Genomic DNA, 17281 nt, shown 5'->3' on the forward strand with positions numbered 1-17281 from the left:
TTGAATTTGTTAAAATAAATAAGGTCAGTATTTATGCACTGATATGGAAAAGATCCCCAAAGCATACTGTTGCAGAACAATATATACAGCACAATTCCATGTATGTAAACAAATCACAAAGATGTCTGTCTCTCTCTATATATAAATATAAGTACATGAATGCATAAAATAATGTTTGAAAGTATAGACACATAAGTACCTAAGGATTATCTTTGGGAAGAGGAGAATGGGTTGGGGGTTGATTGAACAGGAGACTCATTTTTATGTTAAAATCGTGTGCTGCTTGAAACTTATTCTCCGAAGAGAATATATTCATAAATTATTAATACTTTGTAATTTCTTTAAATAGCATAATAAAACAGATGTAGAATAGAATTCCACCCCAAAATTCTTTCGTTATTTTCTCCTTCTTCTTTTTCCTTCATCCTCAATATACCTCCAAAATAGGAAAACAAATTTGCTGTAAATGGCAAAGCATCCAAGTTACTGCAGATGAGGTGTATGGCATATAATTCACTGATAATGAGAGTTGACAATAGTAAAGAGCCCACAAAATTATACCCAAGTACAAACTGAAAGAAATAGCCACCCTGCTGAATATGTTTAGCAATAAGGTCTAAAAAATTGATGGCTGTTTTTAACCAATGGCATCTTAATAGTCATAGAATACATTTAAATGGAAGACTAAAGTTACGTTTTTCTGAGGTCTTTGCAAACTAGATAATGGTAATTATCTGGATTAAATCTTGTATCACGATTTTAGGGAGGTTGGGATGGGTTACTGTGTGAGCACATCCTTTCGTAGCGTTAGCGGTATCAGCACATAACCTGAATGCTGAAGATGCTGTCTAGAAGACTTCTGTGCTGGGTGGACAGCTGAAGAGGACCCTCTAAAAGTTTGTAACTATGACTAGTTTAGGAAAGGTATTACTGCATTGGAAAGGACTTGAGCCTCAAAGACTGACCTGGGTTTGACTTCACTCTTCAATAACAACTATATGATTTGAGATATATTACTTATCTCCTTGTACCTCTGCCCTACCTTTGTCAAAAAGCATAATCATCACTACTTCAAAGGATTATTGTAAAAATTAGAAATAAGGTATATAAAAGCACAAAGTAAGCACAAAATAAATACTAAATATATTTGCCTGAAACTTATATAGTTCCTTTAATCCATATGCAGTTACACTGTTGTACTGGTTTCCATTTTTTACAATAATTTATTATGAATTTCTGGTTTTTTACTCTTTTTAAAAATTCTACCTTAACTATAAAGTCAAGTGATTACAAAAGAATAAAGCTGTTAAAAACATTTAACGAACAGAAATTTACTCCTTCAAATATGCACTCAAAGAAATCATGGGGTCTTATAATTGCCAGGGGCTAAAGAAGTCATCTGGTTGAATCTAACTCCTACTGCATGAATCCTTTATTTCATACTCTACTCCTGAAGGCTTCTAAAAAAGAAGCATGCTTCTTAACCTCTAAGCCAGAAAAAATGGGGGGAGAGAAGTCTTTTTGAAAGGAAGAGCTGGACTAGAAGAGAAGCCACAAGTGTACCTGAAGTATCAGCACCTACCTCTTTCTAGCAGAACCACTGCACCAGGTGATAGCATTTACATCTATGGAAGTGAGTGAAATCGCTCTGAGAGTATGTGCAGTAGAGAAACAAAGAGTGCTTGGGTGCTAGACTTAAGGAATGCTACATTTAGAAGTTGGATAGAGAGGTTAGAACCGGCAAATGAGACTTAGGAGTTGCCTTTAGGTTGGAAGAAACTATCTAATCAGAGTTTCTATTAAGGTCACAGTTTTGGGTGAGATGAGTGATATACAAGATATACAAGGGTGGTTCACATTATAACAGGAAATATAATTACGACGTAAATTAAAAGAGGAAATGCTCCTGGAGAGGCAGCAGAACGTTGAACCAAGGAACAGAAGGCTAGAGTTAAATTCCCAGCTTTGACTCTTACTAGATGTATGACATTGGACAGGACACATGAGTTTGCCCTGAGCCTCACTCAACTCCTCTGCAACAGCAGAGATGATAATACCTATCTCAATGGGCTGTTGTAAGAGTTCACTGAATTAATGTATTCGAATATACACTGTAAATGAAAAAATGTTACACAAACTCTCTGCCTAGAACTTACATTCTTCCAGGACGAGGGCCCACCCTACCCATTTCTCTCTTACCAGTCTTCTGATTGAATCCTGACCTCCCTGATGGTATCCACCTGCTTTCTGTGATCTTTTTCTGTTGCCTGACAGCTAGGGCCTTAATGCCAATTGCCACTGCCCCAGCTCTGTACCATTCTAGTTGCTGTGGGGCACTTGCCAAATCACTGACCCCATTCCTGACTGTCCTTCTGGCCCACCCACCACCTATGAGCCCAAGTTATGACATGCTCCAAAGTGTTGTTTCAGAGCCAACCCCACATGCAACTACTGAGATTCAAATCACATACTTAACATCTATACCTAGATTGTTTGTTCAGTCACAAAGATTTCCTAAAGTTCTTGAGACCAAAGTACCTTGTGTCTTACAAAGGTGATATCCACAGCAATACATATATATATATATATATATACACACACACATAGATATTCAACAATTTCCTTCACCTTAAGTTCTAAATTTGCATAAATAATAAAGGCTTTTGTTCATTTACATAGTCATAAAAATTGTTTACGGTTATGATGAAAATATCTGGATTGTGTCTAAAAGTCTTCTCTAATTAGGTAAGCCATCCATGCCATTTATTTGAAGATTCTTTGATCAAGTTGTTTTCATTGAAAATAAGTATGGCTTTAACACTATCAAAAGGTCTACACAGTAATTAAATTGCTACTTGTTTTATCATTTCCCTAGGGAAAAATACTCAGCCAGTCACTTGTTGAGCTAGGTCTAAAACCAATCCATTATTGGACTCACTGATATTTTAATTATTATTTAATTACTAATTATTAGAGGAAAAATTTTAAATTAAATAATGGTATGTTCTACTCTTAATTTTTTAATTAGTTGATTTGCTCTAAATACAATATTATATCCTTTCAGGCAATCATTTTGAAAATAATAAAAATACAATTGAATCTTGTTACCTTGATCTTTGAGATCTGGGAAGGGGATAAAGAAGGAGAGAGAAGGGTACTATGTGAACATCAAATGACACCTAACGGTTTTTAAAACCCCAGCAAAGACTTTGTGCTTCACCAAGCTCTACTCAAGCACAGAGAAAAAATGTAATACCCATGACAGGGTGTTACAATCATGCCATACATAGAAGCAATTCTTATTCCATAATGGAAAGCTCCATGTCAAACTAAAATAACTCCAGGTCTTTTATATTTTACAGTGGACTAATAACCTTTATTGCTATTTTCAAAAGATGTCAGTTTCTACTTTCTAAGAAATTGAATTAATTTGCTCTTCTTCAATTATCAATCCCCTTTTTGGCTCATCCCTAGATTACAAAGAAAAACATAAGTGAACTTGTAATGACTTTACCTGAATTCTTAAGCAGAATACAAACTGTTCCAACTTCCTCATATGACGTGCCAGTTTGCTATAGTTAACTACTTTAAGGAAATAAGCCTAGTTCCACTGGTGATGGAGATGATTGGCAATGGAACTCAGATTTGGGTGAGTTTTCAGCATCCACTGTCATTGGTTATATGCTCCCATAGCATTCTGTACCTTTCTTTCAAAATATTTACCAGCTCATTACATATTTGCATGATAATATTGTTAACGTCCTTCTCCCTAATATGACAGTAAGATCCATGAGAACAAGGGTAAGATCAATTTTTTCACACCAATGTATTCCAGCACCCAGTTTAGTGGGTACCTAGAACGTAGCAAGTGTGCAAAACATTTTTATGGAAAAAAATGAATAAAAAAATAATTGAGTTAGTATTATTTTCAAGGAGTATTTAGGAATGGATCAGTACCAGTCACTTGGTATGTTCCATGTAATGAAATTCTACAAAAGGTATTTTTTGAACAATCAATAACACCACATTTCGAGCACACACCACTTTCTCTGGTATTTTTTGCAGAGGCTGGTTTTAACCTTCTCTGATGACCATGGTGACAGCCTTTTTGCGTACTATATTCAGAGCATTCTGCTATATATTTTGTGTCCTATAGTTTACCTTTACAGACCAACTGAAAATTTAGAACACCAAAAAAAACCCAAAAATACTCCTTAGAAGCATATCCCCTAATCTGTTACACCAGAAATATGAGAAAAAAAATTTTTTTAACTTTTTCCCTTCACATGGTGTGAACATCTATCTGATTGAGAGATCTCTTACAGCATGGTGGGGTAAGTCAATGGTTCTCAAACTTGAGCGTGCATCAGAATCACACGGAGAACCTGTTAAAACACAGATCACTGGACAAACCCTCAGAGTTTGTGATTCCACAGGTCTGGTGTGGGGCCTGAGAATCTGTATTTCTAACAAGTGCCCAGGTGATGCTGATGCTGCTGGTCTGGGGACCACACTTTGAGAACGACTAGTGTAGGTGCTGGAAGGGTAACCTGCTAAAACTAGGTTCAATACCAGGTATATTCCTGGTTGAAATAGTCTCATAGAGAAAAATATAAATGGTTGGTAGAGAAGACAAATTATCAGAAGGGGCTACATATTATGCAATACATTATTAAATAACCAGCTTGCCTTATTACTTAGCTGGGTTTTTTTTTTCTTTCAATTTCCCTTCTTCAGAAATTATCTTGTTTCACTTTTTAATAACTAAAATGGGAGGAGGGGGAAATCTCTAAGTTATTTTTGTCCTCAGTAAGAACCACCTCCATTGATTCCCTGTCCTTTAGTGCCTCAAGGAAGTCACTTACCCTCTTTAGTCATTATTCACTTAACTGTAAAAAGTGGATACATAGTACCTATCTCAGTGAATTGCTATGAGGATTAAATGAAACCCTAAATGAAAAATACTTAGCCCCCAAAATGGTCTGTAAATGGTAGCTGCTATGTTTTTACTAATTTGTCTATCCACTCGTGAAAGTAAATTTCAATGGTCCTGGGACCATTGTCTGAAACTATCAATACTTATATTTCTAACACTTTAATTGCTTACAGCAATAACTCTAAATTGTAAAGAAAAATGTTCAGTTATATTCTAGGGATTCCACTTACTGTGGCAGAGAACTGTCTGATTTGGAAATTTTGGCACACGGCACCAGGACAGCAATCTCCCCAATACACAAAATTATAAAGAAGAATCACCTGGAGCACTACTTAAATATTCAAGTTCCTGAGCTCCACCCCAGACTACCAAAACTATCTCCAGGGGAAAGGCCTAGGTGATTATTTAAAAGTAAACAATTACTCCAGGTGATTTTTCTGATCACCAAGTTTGGGAAACAATGAAGGGACCTCTCACTCCAGTCTAACGGTGGCTATTAGAAGCCCTAAACATCGTTTCTATTTACTCATTATGCCATTGTTTACTAGAAAATTTCCTAAGTCCTTTCTGTCTTACTACTTGTGTATTTTGAGTTGAACTAAAGTCACCTGTAGAGGCCAGCTGCAAGTGGGTTTTTTTGTTGGTGCTTTGAAAAGCTTCTCAGTGTTTTTAGTTAACTCACCCTTTCAAACTAGTCGGGGCCTGTGCCTCATTTTTGAATTGCCCCCTTTTGAACTTCCTCCTGCAACGTCTCCTTTTTGATCTCTCCCTCGGGTCTAGCTTGTTTGTTCCTTAACTTCATCCTGGGTAGAACATTTGGTGCTTTCCCAGTTCACGAGGCTCTGCTGAAATAGTCCATTTCCAGGGATTTTACAGGCTGGCCAAAACAGTTTGCTCAGAACGGTGTCGCCGGGGCCGAAGACTGGCAGCAAGTCGGCGGAGCACTTCCTGACTCTGCACAACCACCCGTGACCTTGGGCGAGCGAGCGAGCGAGTGCCGCCCGCCCCCCGCTCCTTCCCGGGAGCATCAGGGCAATGCTCAGGCTGGACTTTAGAACCGAAGGGCAGTGTGAGGGAACCGGACGGGGGAAACTTCATAAACAGGCGAGAAGAACCAGAAGCTAAACAGCAGTTCATTTTCTCTTCTCGAGCCGAATCCTTCTAACACGTTCTTGTTGGGTGGGGAAGGGGTGGGGAGTAAGGAGGAAATGGAAATATCTGCCAAAGGCTTTAGACAAAGCGTGAGAACTCAGATGGCGAAAAATCGACTTGACTGAGAAAATCGGAAGGAGAGAGGCTGAGGGCGGACAATCGGGTTAAAAATAGAAACGCATCCTCCACAGGACTACTTCTTTCCAACTCCACCCTGGGGCCGGCAGCCGAGCCACTGATTCGGCTCCGCGCAAAGGTAGCGCGCTCAGGATCGGCCCCGCCTGCTCGGCCCCGCCTCCCCGGCCGGGTGACTGAAGGCGGAGGCGCGGCGTCGAGCACGTGACGTCAACGCGCTCCCCGCCGCCGCCGCCGTCGGGGTTTTCGCTGACGCACAGACCCCGCCCCCCCTCCCCTTTCCCTCACAGCCTGAGCGCCAGGTGGAGAGGACGCGTCAGTCGACTGGAGCGGTAGGCCTACGTGCTTCTCCGTTTGGGGTTCGTCGTTCCCTGGAGCTGCACACCTTCCCCGGCAGTAGCAAAGCGACAGAGAGCGCCATCCGCGGGCCCTTGCGGCGCCCAGGCCTAGCTGCGCGCGCCCCGCTCGCCCTCGGAGTCGGCCAAAGACGCCGCCGGTGGAGGCGTGAGGCGACGACGGGCCGGCGCCGCGAGCAGTGTTAGCCGCCGCGGCCTTCGGCCCTCCCTCCGCCTCCTTCTCCGCCCCCCCTCGCTTTCCTCCTCCCACTTCCCGAGCTCCGGCGTGTCCCGGCCACGCTCGGTGCTGCTGCGGGAACAAAGGAAGACCCCGCGGCGGCGGCGCCACCTCCGCCTGCGGCTCTGACCCGCTCCCGGCCCGCGGCGGCGGCGAATTCAGGGCTTCCGGCTCGCCCCTCCCTGAGGGCTCGGCCCGGTCCCACCGCGCCGGCGTCGCGCGCCAGCCCGGTTCCTGCCGCCGAAGGGTGAGTAGTACAGGGCTTGGGGAGGGCGCCCGGCTACTCGTGCCCGGCCGGGGGTGGGAGTGAGGGATTCGGGCGCCGCGGGCCTCCGACGAAGGCCAAGCGGCCCGCGTATGGCGGCGTCCGGGGGAGGAGAGCCCGCCAGCCTGCTCAGGAAGCACAAAGACGGAGGCGGCATTCTGCCGTCGAGGCCGGAGGCCTTGTTCCCTGTGCCCCGGGCTCACTCGCACACTCATGGTCGGAGAAACAATGCCCGGCGTGCGGCCTCCGGGGGTTCGAGCTCTGGGCCTCCCTCGAGTCCGTCGTGGCCGCCTTTCGCGGTGGCGCCCGGCGTGGGCGGCCAAACCCGGAAAGACAAAGAGGCGGTCGCGGCGGCCGCGCCCCCAGCCCCTTTGCCCACCGCACATCCTATCTCCGCCTCGTCTGAGGGGCCGTTCAGGGTCGGGGGTCGGCGCAGGATCGGCAGGGTTAGGGGCCGGCTTGGCCTGCGGAGCTGCTGTTCTGCATGACTCAGTGGTTTTTGGAAAAGGCCCTGCAGTGCTTTCCTGAACGAGGCCTTTGCTTGAAAGGGCATGGCGGTAGGGATGGGGGACCAGTGGGACCCGAACTTGTTTTAAAATCCGCTGGAACGTTGGGTGAGAGGGGTCTTCTCTGTCGTGTTTTAGTTTTACCGATGTTGCTGCGTTCCTCGCCCGAGATGCTTTTCATGAAGGAAATAGAGCACCTTCCCCTTTGTTTCGTGCATTGAGGCTGAGGAACGTGAAATTCTTTGCTCGCTTTCCACGCACTCCGTGGAGCTGTGTTTTGGGGAAAGGTCCAGGTTATCTTTATTGACTGACTGCCTTCTAATAATCTAGTCTAAGGACACATTAGGGTAAAGTAGTATATAGGTCATAGAGCCATGTTCTTCAACTTGGCCATTCAGGTAATTTACAGAGTTTTTAAAAAATCTAAATGAATTTTATTTTACTCCTTATTTTTAAAAGTAGGGTTTCAGAACTGAATTGGTGAAAATACTGCGATTTCATTTTTCAAGTATTTTTTCTAAAAACGTTCCCCACAAAAAGATGTTTAATTCTTCCCTATTTTCTATCTCTCAGGCCCGGCATTAAGCCTGAAAAGGAGCCTTTAAAATCACACTAATCTCCATTTAGCAAGAGGGAACTGAGATCTGGAGAGTAAGGGCTTGCCCAAGGTCACTGGCTTAGAGGTAGATTAGAAACTAGAACTCTGGTCTCAACTCCAGGTGGGCAGGCATTCTTAAACGTCTTTTAACATTTTGTGCACCTGAGAGAAGTAAATTCCATAGGCATAAAAGCCTTTTTTATTCATATTTGAGGCTGCAGAATTTTTCAGTTACATGCTCCTGTCTTTTTGGTTTTGATTTTCTTATGAATTATAGGAAGCCACAAACTGTAAAAAATACACATTTCAGCTATAAAAATAAACATTCTAGCTATACCTGATAGAGCTGACATGATGAATGCTCAAGTTTCTAGCAACTTTAAAGGTAGTAAATAATAATGGTATTGTATTTTTCTAAAATACAAGTGGGGAAACACAGTACCTAATGGCGCTCATCCCCCACACCCACCTCAAAAAAAATTGCCACTAATCATGAGGATTCTTTCTGCCTTGATGCTCTTCGCTGTGCTTGGTTTTCATAAACAACCCTGACCATTTGGCTTCATGAGTGATTAATGACGCTTGCATTTTCTAGATTTAATGTGAGATTATTCCCTGTGTTAGAAAAAAACTAGCAATCTCAATGGCATCTTTTTGTTTTGTTTTCTTATATGAGCGCTGCATCCTTAATTCTTGGGGTTGTGTAGGAGTTGGCAGGCTCTGAGATAAAAATAGAAGCTGATTTCAGAGGCCTCTGTTGACTAGGCTTTATGTGAGAGCCTCCATCCCGCTCACCCTGTCACATTGCAGCCTTGTGACAGGCTGAAGCGCCTGCCCATGTGATCTGAGCTTCTGAGAAATATTAAGGCAAGCTGTGCTCTTGTGATGGCATTTAAAAGCTGGCTTTCTAGGGGGGAAAAAATCTACAAGATGAGATGCCATGTAGAAGACTGATGTTCCGGTGTTTCTTGTGTTTCAGTTTGGAGGCTATTTATCGTGACTTGAAGGTAGATGTGTTTTCTGAAGAAAGGTGGAATACTTTGCATGTGAAATCATTGGGTGAAATCCCCACCCCCATTTATATAAACAAAAGATTTTAAGAATCAGTTTAATATTAACGTGGGTTGACTTTTAGGCCAATTTACTTTTAAAGCCATTGTCAGATGACACTAGAAGTTAGTATAGCAAGTGAGCTAGCGTAATTCTTAAGCTGGCTTCAAGTAATGGCCCTGCTTTTTGCGTAGGGCAAAGATTCACATACTTTGCATGGTAGGCATGCAAACCCTGTTATTTGAAGCATTTTTTGCACGTTATACTCAAAATTTTAAAAACCCAGCTGAAAGTGTTTATTAATAAACTTCCTAAGTGATGTTGAAATGTTTACACTCCCCTGATCCAAAATGAGTCAGCTAAATTCCATTTACTATTTAAAGAGATAGTGTCAACTAAATTAGTACTATTATCTGAAGTAAGTTGCAAGTATTGGTCACTTTCCATACAAGTTTGATTGGCTTGAGGTATTTTCAAGCTTGAAATATGATGGCTTTTTGCTAACAAAAGGAAAGATTACTATCATTTAGATTGTTGGAATAATTATTAGGATTCGGGCCAGGTCAAGTTTGGTTACTCCTCTTCCCCCCTTTTTATAATTTTGGTAAAAAGTGTTAATACTTGTTAAAACATTGCTTTTAATAACTTACTAAAGAGTGTATCCTACTATATGGTGGTTGGAAGAAAAAGCAGTATGAAATTCTAGGAAGTAACAAGTTCTAGCTGAAAGTACTTTCCTTCACTTACTTGAAAAGTTCATAACTTATAAGTCATCTTCATAGTCAACATTAAGGTACAGTTAAAGGAGAATGACCAGAATTATTGCACATAATCTCCCTTTGATAAAATGCTCTGAAATACGCTTTTGGTACATTCATACATACTTTAAAGGTGACATGGAAACCTTCCAGGTTTTTAATTTTTTTTCTTAAATATTTATGTTCTGTTAACTCAGAAAATTTTACTAAATTTAGCAAAACATTACTGTTTGTGCTAATTTTAAGAGGCTTCTGGAAAAGCAAGGGTATGCTTGCTATATAAAGCTCTTTCTGGTAACCTAGCATTAAATATTAACCATTACTAAAGGTCGTGTATATTGCTTTATTTTGCCATATTGAAATTGAGCTTGGAAAGGTTTCATTACTTTGTGTCATGAGGCAGACAAGCACTTGTTAAAAGGTTTAATAGAGCCGTTGGCTGAGAAATCTATGGCTGATAATTTGTATGTTATAGGTTTCTAGGCACTGACTTTAAAGTATACTCAGACCCAGATTTCTCATGTCAAATGTAGAACAAAAGGAATTTCCTAAGCAGCTTTTTCCGAAATTCTTAAAGAACTTCACTTTTTGGTGCCAAAGTAACAGGAAAAGCTAGATGATCTGCCAGCTCTCTTTTCAGTCTTCTGTAAAGGTGTTGTAGCATTTAAAAAGTACAGATGCTCTGCCCCGTAGCAGAACTGAATTACTACAGGGCCCACGTATGTTCAGATGTTAGTTTTAAGAAAGCTCTAGAGCTCCATCCAATATACAGCTAGTTTAAGGAACCACTAGTAGATATGAAGAGTCAGTAGTTAATTGGGATTATTTGAAATGATCTGCCTGTAGTGTAGGAGAGCAGAAAGTGATTTAAAGATACCAATTGCCAAAATTGATTTAAACATAATTCTGGTATCGGGAAGGGTGACCTTTTCACAAATTACAGAAACAGTGACGGGTAAAATAATACATTTTAATGTTTAATGATAGAATTTTTTTGTCCTAAAAATGTGAAGTCATAATAGTTCATTGTTTATCAAGCTAAAACAGTTCCATTCATGTCCCTTGTTTTATAAAGTCAACAAAATATTCATAATTTAACCTACTCTCTTTTAAAGATTAACATAATTTGGGGCTTTGTTAGAAACAGACTCAGTGTTTAGAAATGACAAAGGTACAATGATGACTATCATACTAATATAATGATTTAATTTTTTTTTTATTGTTTTGACTACATGCTAGTTTCTAAAATTTTGGTTTTGTTTTGCTTACAGCAGAAAAATGGCTCAGGAGACTAACCAGACCCCAGGGCCCATGCTGTGTAGTACAGGATGTGGCTTTTATGGGTATCCTAGGACAAATGGAATGTGTTCTGTTTGCTACAAAGAACATCTTCAGAGGCAGCAAAATAGTGGCAGAATGAGCCCAATGGGTAAGTTGGTTCCAAGAAATAACCCATTTGAAGACCTGGTGGACAGAAAATATAGAACCAAGAGTTGGGGCCTAAGACTGAGAATCAATCCTGAAAGTCCAAGGAGAGAAGACTTGAGAAAAGCTTGAAATTTAAAACAATAATAGCCCAAGTACTTGGAATGACTACATGAGGAATGAGTGACTGTCTACAAGCATCTTCTAGGTTTTTCATTTTCGTTTTGGAGTACATGTACTCACTGGATATGACTTTTTAATATATTTTTTTTTGTTGTTTGGATATCACTTAAGTGTAAGATTCTGCTGCACAGTGAAAGTACTTAAGTCACTAACCTAATTAAATGCAAGTATTTGTTACTTATTAATAGTTTTGGTAATGAGTGTTTGTAGTGTTGCTTTGTTTCTTACCGATCTTTTTTTCTAAATAGGGACAGCTAGTGGTTCCAACAGTCCTACCTCAGATTCTGCATCTGTACAAAGAGCAGACGCTAGTTTAAACAACTGTGAAGGTGCTGCTGGCAGCACATCTGAAAAATCAAGGTAGGATTAAACATTTCTGGGTTTTTTAATAATACAGGGAGGAAATAAAGATAAATGACATTATAATTATGAATGTTAATAAATAATGATGTATTACATCATACTGCATATTGCATTATAATAAGGATGTTAATACATTGGATGCCCTTGGCTTTACATGTGTTGCACAATTGGTGATTATTCCAGTGTCCTTTAATATATGATCTTGTAGGTCATTGAGTAAAGATGTGTATTAACAACACACTCCTGAACAACCTCAAGGATACTGTGTTGAGAATGCTGTGCTTTTATTTCCTTGTAATTGAGGGGTAAGAATTGTAGAGAATGAGGCTCTGCAGACTATATTGTAATGCCACATAAGGCATTCTGGCAAAGCTACCCCCTTTGCCCTTAAACAAATTACAGGCACAGCTAAAAATTTCTAGTGGGCTATAATAGAACATCGTAACCTATATAAATATGCAGGCTTGAATTGATGAGCCATTCATCAAATTGCTTTCCTTATTCTCAACCATCTGTGCTGGGCATCTTGTTTAGATTATTTAGCTCCATTTGATCACATTGGAAATAATATATGTTGAACTGACAACTTATTATCTTTCCAAGAAGTACCCTTAACATCTTTAAAAATGTTTGCTTGAACTCAAATAGAAATGTGCCTGTGGCTGCCTTGCCTGTAACTCAGCAAATGACAGAAATGAGCATTTCAAGAGAGGACAAAATAACTACCCCGAAAACAGAGGTGTCAGAGCCAGGTATGCTTTTTGTTTACTACTAGTTCAGTTCTGGATTTGGTAGTACAAGAAAGGGTTGATGGAGGGATTCTTTCCTTCCCATTGAAGGACCAGAGAGGAGAGAGAGCTATAAAATATAGGCCAAGCAAACCACTATCTTTAAAGTACCTTGAAGTGTAAAATAATCACTCTTTAATTTCTTCTTCTCTGCCCATCCCCCCTTGCCCCTGCATCTACAAATCAGCAAAGTTTATAATATGAAGAAAATATTAAGAATTTGAACTTAAAAGGTAGTTTACCAATATATTTTAAAAAGTATCTAAATCATTAAAGAAGGTATTGTTCACAAACGGAAGAAATTATACGGACTAAATTCCAAAGCTGTGGAGAAAAATTTAATAATAAAAAGCATTAACTATTCAGTCTTGATATTGTCAATACTGTAGAAAATACTCAAGCAAAAGAACATATTAAACACTAAAAAAAACTTCTGAATTGAAGAAGTGTGGGATCCCTATGGGAGTTTAAGAACTCAGTGTGGAAAGGCATTTTGGTTTTCATTAGATAGTGACTGAGTCTATGCTGAACTTACATAGCACAGCCAGAAGTGCTTTAATGTTGCCAGAAGATTGACTTGTTTGATTTGTCTGTGCTAGACCCTGGAACAATGAACTGTATACTCTATGGTGCACATAGTTCATTTGATCAATTCATGACTTCCTGGTATAGTGTCGACTGAACACAATATAAAACTTTATTGTGAGAAAATAGTGTCAGTGGACATGTAATCTGCTTTGGAGGCTTGCTTTTGCACATAGCCGAGCTTATGTGAACGATATCACTCTTAATTGATACAGTTAAGATGAAAATTCTTAAGTTGGGCAGGTGAATCCATATTTGGTATCTTTAAGTAAGTTCCATCCTTATGAAGACCTGACCAAATTCGTTTTTGTGAGGCTTTTGTTCTGTTTCGTTTGTTTTTGTTTTTCTAAAACACAAAATGACACTGACCTTGGAACAGTACTCTTTTGGATTCGTTCTATAGCTATTCTGTGCATTTCTTATTTCTTAGTTGGCTTTCTGTAGTTTGCTGCTCTGCCTTTTCTGTATCGTTTTTCTCTTCTTGACTGACCCCCGCCCCTCTTCCCTGTATGTTTTAGGAACCACTGTCCAATTTTCAGGTGTGGCCAAGGAAATATGGCTGTCACCTCCCCAGAACTATTCCACAGATTGTTCTTTACTGTTATACCATCAGGAAAAATTACATTAATGTTGCCATAGTAGATTATTAGGAATAAGTAGTAGCTAGAATATTACTGTTGGTCTAATATTAGCCTGATAATCTCACTGGATATATTACTAATGCAAATGAGTTATAAATTTGGAGGTAATTTTAAAGTACTTATTAAATCAGTTGGTTTGGATTTATGCTGATAGCATTAGTGTTGACCTGTTGTTAGGCAATAATTTTAGTATTGTATACATTAATTTGCTATTGGGGTTTGGATTAATATTAAAACTCAGCTTACAGTGCTTCTGGTGTCGCTGAGTTTTATAAAAGTAGAATTAAATTTTGCTATTTTGTTTTCAGTAACCTGGTGGTAATGTGAACTTTAAAACAGTAATCTGCAATTTTATCTTTATATTGACAAATTCCATTGATGTCATGAGTGAACTTAAAACTTAGATCTTTTAGGTGGAGAAACAGGGACTTTTAAAAGTAGGTCATATCTCTTACTGTCCAAATTTCATACCCATTTTAGATAAGTATCACAAAGTAAATTAAAGCTGTGCTCTAAAAAACTCTTGTTTTGCCTCTGGAATCCTTCATAGTCTAAAATCAAAGCTTCACAAGTACTTACACTGTCCTAAAGACAACGTTGCTGATCTTTCAAATTTTTTTTTTTTTAATCCTGCAGGTTTTCTATGTAAGACAATATAAAGCACTTATTAAAATGGCAGAATAATTATTGTGAAATTTTGGAATCTAAAGTTAATTAGGGGATTAATGACTTGGGTTTTACTTGTCAAAATTTATTGGGCTTATCTACACAATTTTTCTTTTTTCTGTCAGTATAAAAGCAAAATGACTTTATAGCTAATTACCTCAGAAGTTGGCAACCTTATTTCCTGAGTAGTAATGAATTTGAACTTCCCTAATTTAGAAGTTTGCATTTAGGCAGTTGGAATATGGAAAAACTGAGCAGATGACCACATCTCTCAGGTCTTTAAAATTTAGAATTAGGATTTTGTTTCCCAGGACTAGAGTGAGTTTAAAGGAATTTGAGTGGAGTGATAATTTAATAAAATTTACAGGAGCAAGTGGTATTATGTTAATTGGCAAGAAATTCTCAGATTTGAAAGAAGTTCTGATATTAAAGTAGAAGATTGTATTTAAAGTACATGTTTTCAAAAAAGGCTTCTTAAACATTTTCAGGAAGAATCTTACTGTTTCTCTTGTTTTGTTTTGTTTTGGTCTGGTCTTAGATAATTATCAGCCAAACAGTTGACAGACTTCTAATTTTTACCCTTGTTTTTCAGTTGTCACTCAGCCCAGTCCATCAGTTTCTCAGCCCAGTACTTCTCAAAGTGAAGAAAAAGCCCCTGAGTTGCCCAAACCAAAGAAGAACAGATGTTTCATGTGCAGAAAGAAAGTTGGCCTTACAGGTATTCAGGGAGCTCCTAGTTACTCCCTAAGGGACTGGTCAGTCTTAAACATAAAACAAAATGCCCGACTTTCAAGAGTAGAAAGTTTCCAGAGTAGACTGGAAAGAGGACAGTGAAGAGAAGTTGAGTTTGATTTCCATTGGTTTGTCTAATCATATGAAACCCTTTCTTAACTTCAGGCCTTCTGAATCACTTTCCTTTATCAGATTGATAAAAATTAATCCCTTTTGATTCTTTCCTTTGTTCTCCTGAGAAAAAGATAGCTGAATTAAATAGTAAGCACCTACTTTGAACCAGGCACAAAATGTTCTAGTTACTTTTTAATTGTTTCCTTTAAATCTCAGAACTGTATGTGGTTGTCTTTTCCTAGCGTTCACTTGAGGAAACATTACCCGGTTAACATACGGTAGGACTAGAATTTAAATTCACATCAGCCTGACTCCAGAGCCTGTGTAATGTCTACCCAGTTTGGTACCTACAGGAGTTTATGGAAGGATAGTTACTTAAATTTCTCACCATGTCAGAGGAGGTTAAGAGCACTTTCAGTTTAAAGTGACAGACTCTTTAATGTTGCAAAGAGTCATGAAAATCTGCTTCCTTTTCTATATTGACTAATGCTTTTGTTTCTTTTAATTGCTACAAGTTCCCAAGTGACTCTACTTCCTCTTGTATGTACAGGGTTTGACTGCCGGTGTGGAAATTTGTTTTGTGGACTTCACCGTTACTCTGACAAGCACAACTGTCCATATGATTACAAAGCAGAAGCTGCAGCAAAAATCAGAAAAGAGAATCCAGTTGTTGTGGCTGAAAAAATCCAGAGAATATAAATTGCTACTTGTGAGAGACTGATAACTTTGTTTTTATTTTAATATATCGTAGGAAAACATTAAAGAGCAGATGCATGGCCATTTTCCTTTGATGTTCTCCAGAGTTTTACTTTACACTTGTCTGTCTTATAATTGATATTTTAGGATGTGTGGGTGTTTGTTACAGGCAGAATTGGATAGATACAGCCCTACAAAATGTATATGCCCTCCCCTGAATAAAATTGGATGAAAATCTGCACAGCAAGTTGAAAACACAGATAATAGGGACAAAATTTAGTTCCCTTGTGCCAAACAAAGTACGTGAAATATCTGCATGTTTGCAGCATATCTGCCTTTGAGAATGTAATCAAGGTATAATCTCTGGCTAGTGTTATGTGCCTGTATTTTTTTTTTTTTTTTAATGGTACACCAGAAAAGGACTGGCAGTCTACTTCTACCATAAACTTTACCCTGTTAATTTCCACATTTTCCTTGGAAGCGGGAAGGAAGCTATAAAGAAAGCTATCAGACCTTTCCGTGAAACCATTGTTTTGGTGCCATATGTAAGCCTGGCTAATTGGTCTTCTAAAAGCTGTCAAATAAGATATTCTTTGGAAGGTACACTTCATAACTGGTTATAAAGAGTAAAACAGATCAAGCCAACAGGGTCTTGAGCTATCTTTGAAGCTTATCGTGCTGGCCTGCACCAGAAGATGTCTGCATTACTCTCATTGCTAACAGTATTGTGTAGCACAGAACTGCACTAAGATTAATTTGTCTACAAGAAGAAGTTAAAACTCTATGTTTGGTTTTCACATACAGCAGCTCTATTGAGTAACATGCATCTGAATTTTAATTTGCAAGGGTATCTGAATAGTTAATTTTTCATGTGCATATTTTGTTGAATTGTTTTGGTTCAAGAAAGAATGTTTAAAGCTTTTTTAAAGACTTCAGTTCTTAATGTAACTGTACCCTTCTGCATGGAAAATCATAACCAACATGGCTGCGGTAGACTTCTTAGTGGTATCCAGCACCACTTGCAGAGGGCTGCTTTATCATATTAATTGTACTTGGGTGTAGGACTCTAGTGTTCTTGGGTGTATTGCATGGGCTGCATTATCTACAGCATTGTA

General features: G+C 39.2%; 1 protein-coding gene and 1 long non-coding RNA gene across 5 annotated transcripts in view; one reads left to right on the top strand and one right to left on the bottom strand.

Annotated features, from left to right (window-relative positions):
* The window catches only part of LOC102995402 (uncharacterized), a 216756-nt gene extending 210713 nt beyond the window's left edge, over positions 1–6043 (bottom strand). For all 3 annotated transcript variants that reach the window (XR_003681247.2, XR_003681245.2, XR_008618226.1), the window contains exon 1: positions 5619–6043. This is a non-coding gene — a long non-coding RNA (uncharacterized lncRNA). The remainder of the gene's footprint in view (positions 1–5618) is intronic.
* A 566-nt stretch (positions 6044–6609) lies between these two features.
* On the top strand, positions 6610–16250 carry ZFAND5 (zinc finger AN1-type containing 5). Of its 2 annotated transcripts, none has more exons than XM_007120193.4 (6): positions 6610–7043; positions 11245–11402; positions 11830–11941; positions 12593–12696; positions 15217–15342; positions 16021–16250. In XM_007120193.4, exons 2-6 carry the CDS (start codon positions 11252–11254, stop codon positions 16167–16169), a joined length of 642 nt encoding a protein of 213 aa, XP_007120255.2. In that variant the 5' UTR covers positions 6610–7043; positions 11245–11251; the 3' UTR covers positions 16170–16250. The 2 variants fall into 2 exon arrangements, with proteins under 2 accessions (XP_007120255.2, XP_028349681.1); XM_028493880.2 differs by lacking the exon at positions 6610–7043 and adding an exon at positions 8989–9172.
* The last annotated feature ends 1031 nt before the right edge of the window (positions 16251–17281 follow it).

This window comes from Physeter macrocephalus, chromosome 9 (genome assembly GCF_002837175.3).
Source record: "Physeter macrocephalus isolate SW-GA chromosome 9, ASM283717v5, whole genome shotgun sequence".
In the NCBI taxonomy this organism is placed as follows: Eukaryota; Metazoa; Chordata; class Mammalia; order Artiodactyla; family Physeteridae; genus Physeter; species Physeter macrocephalus.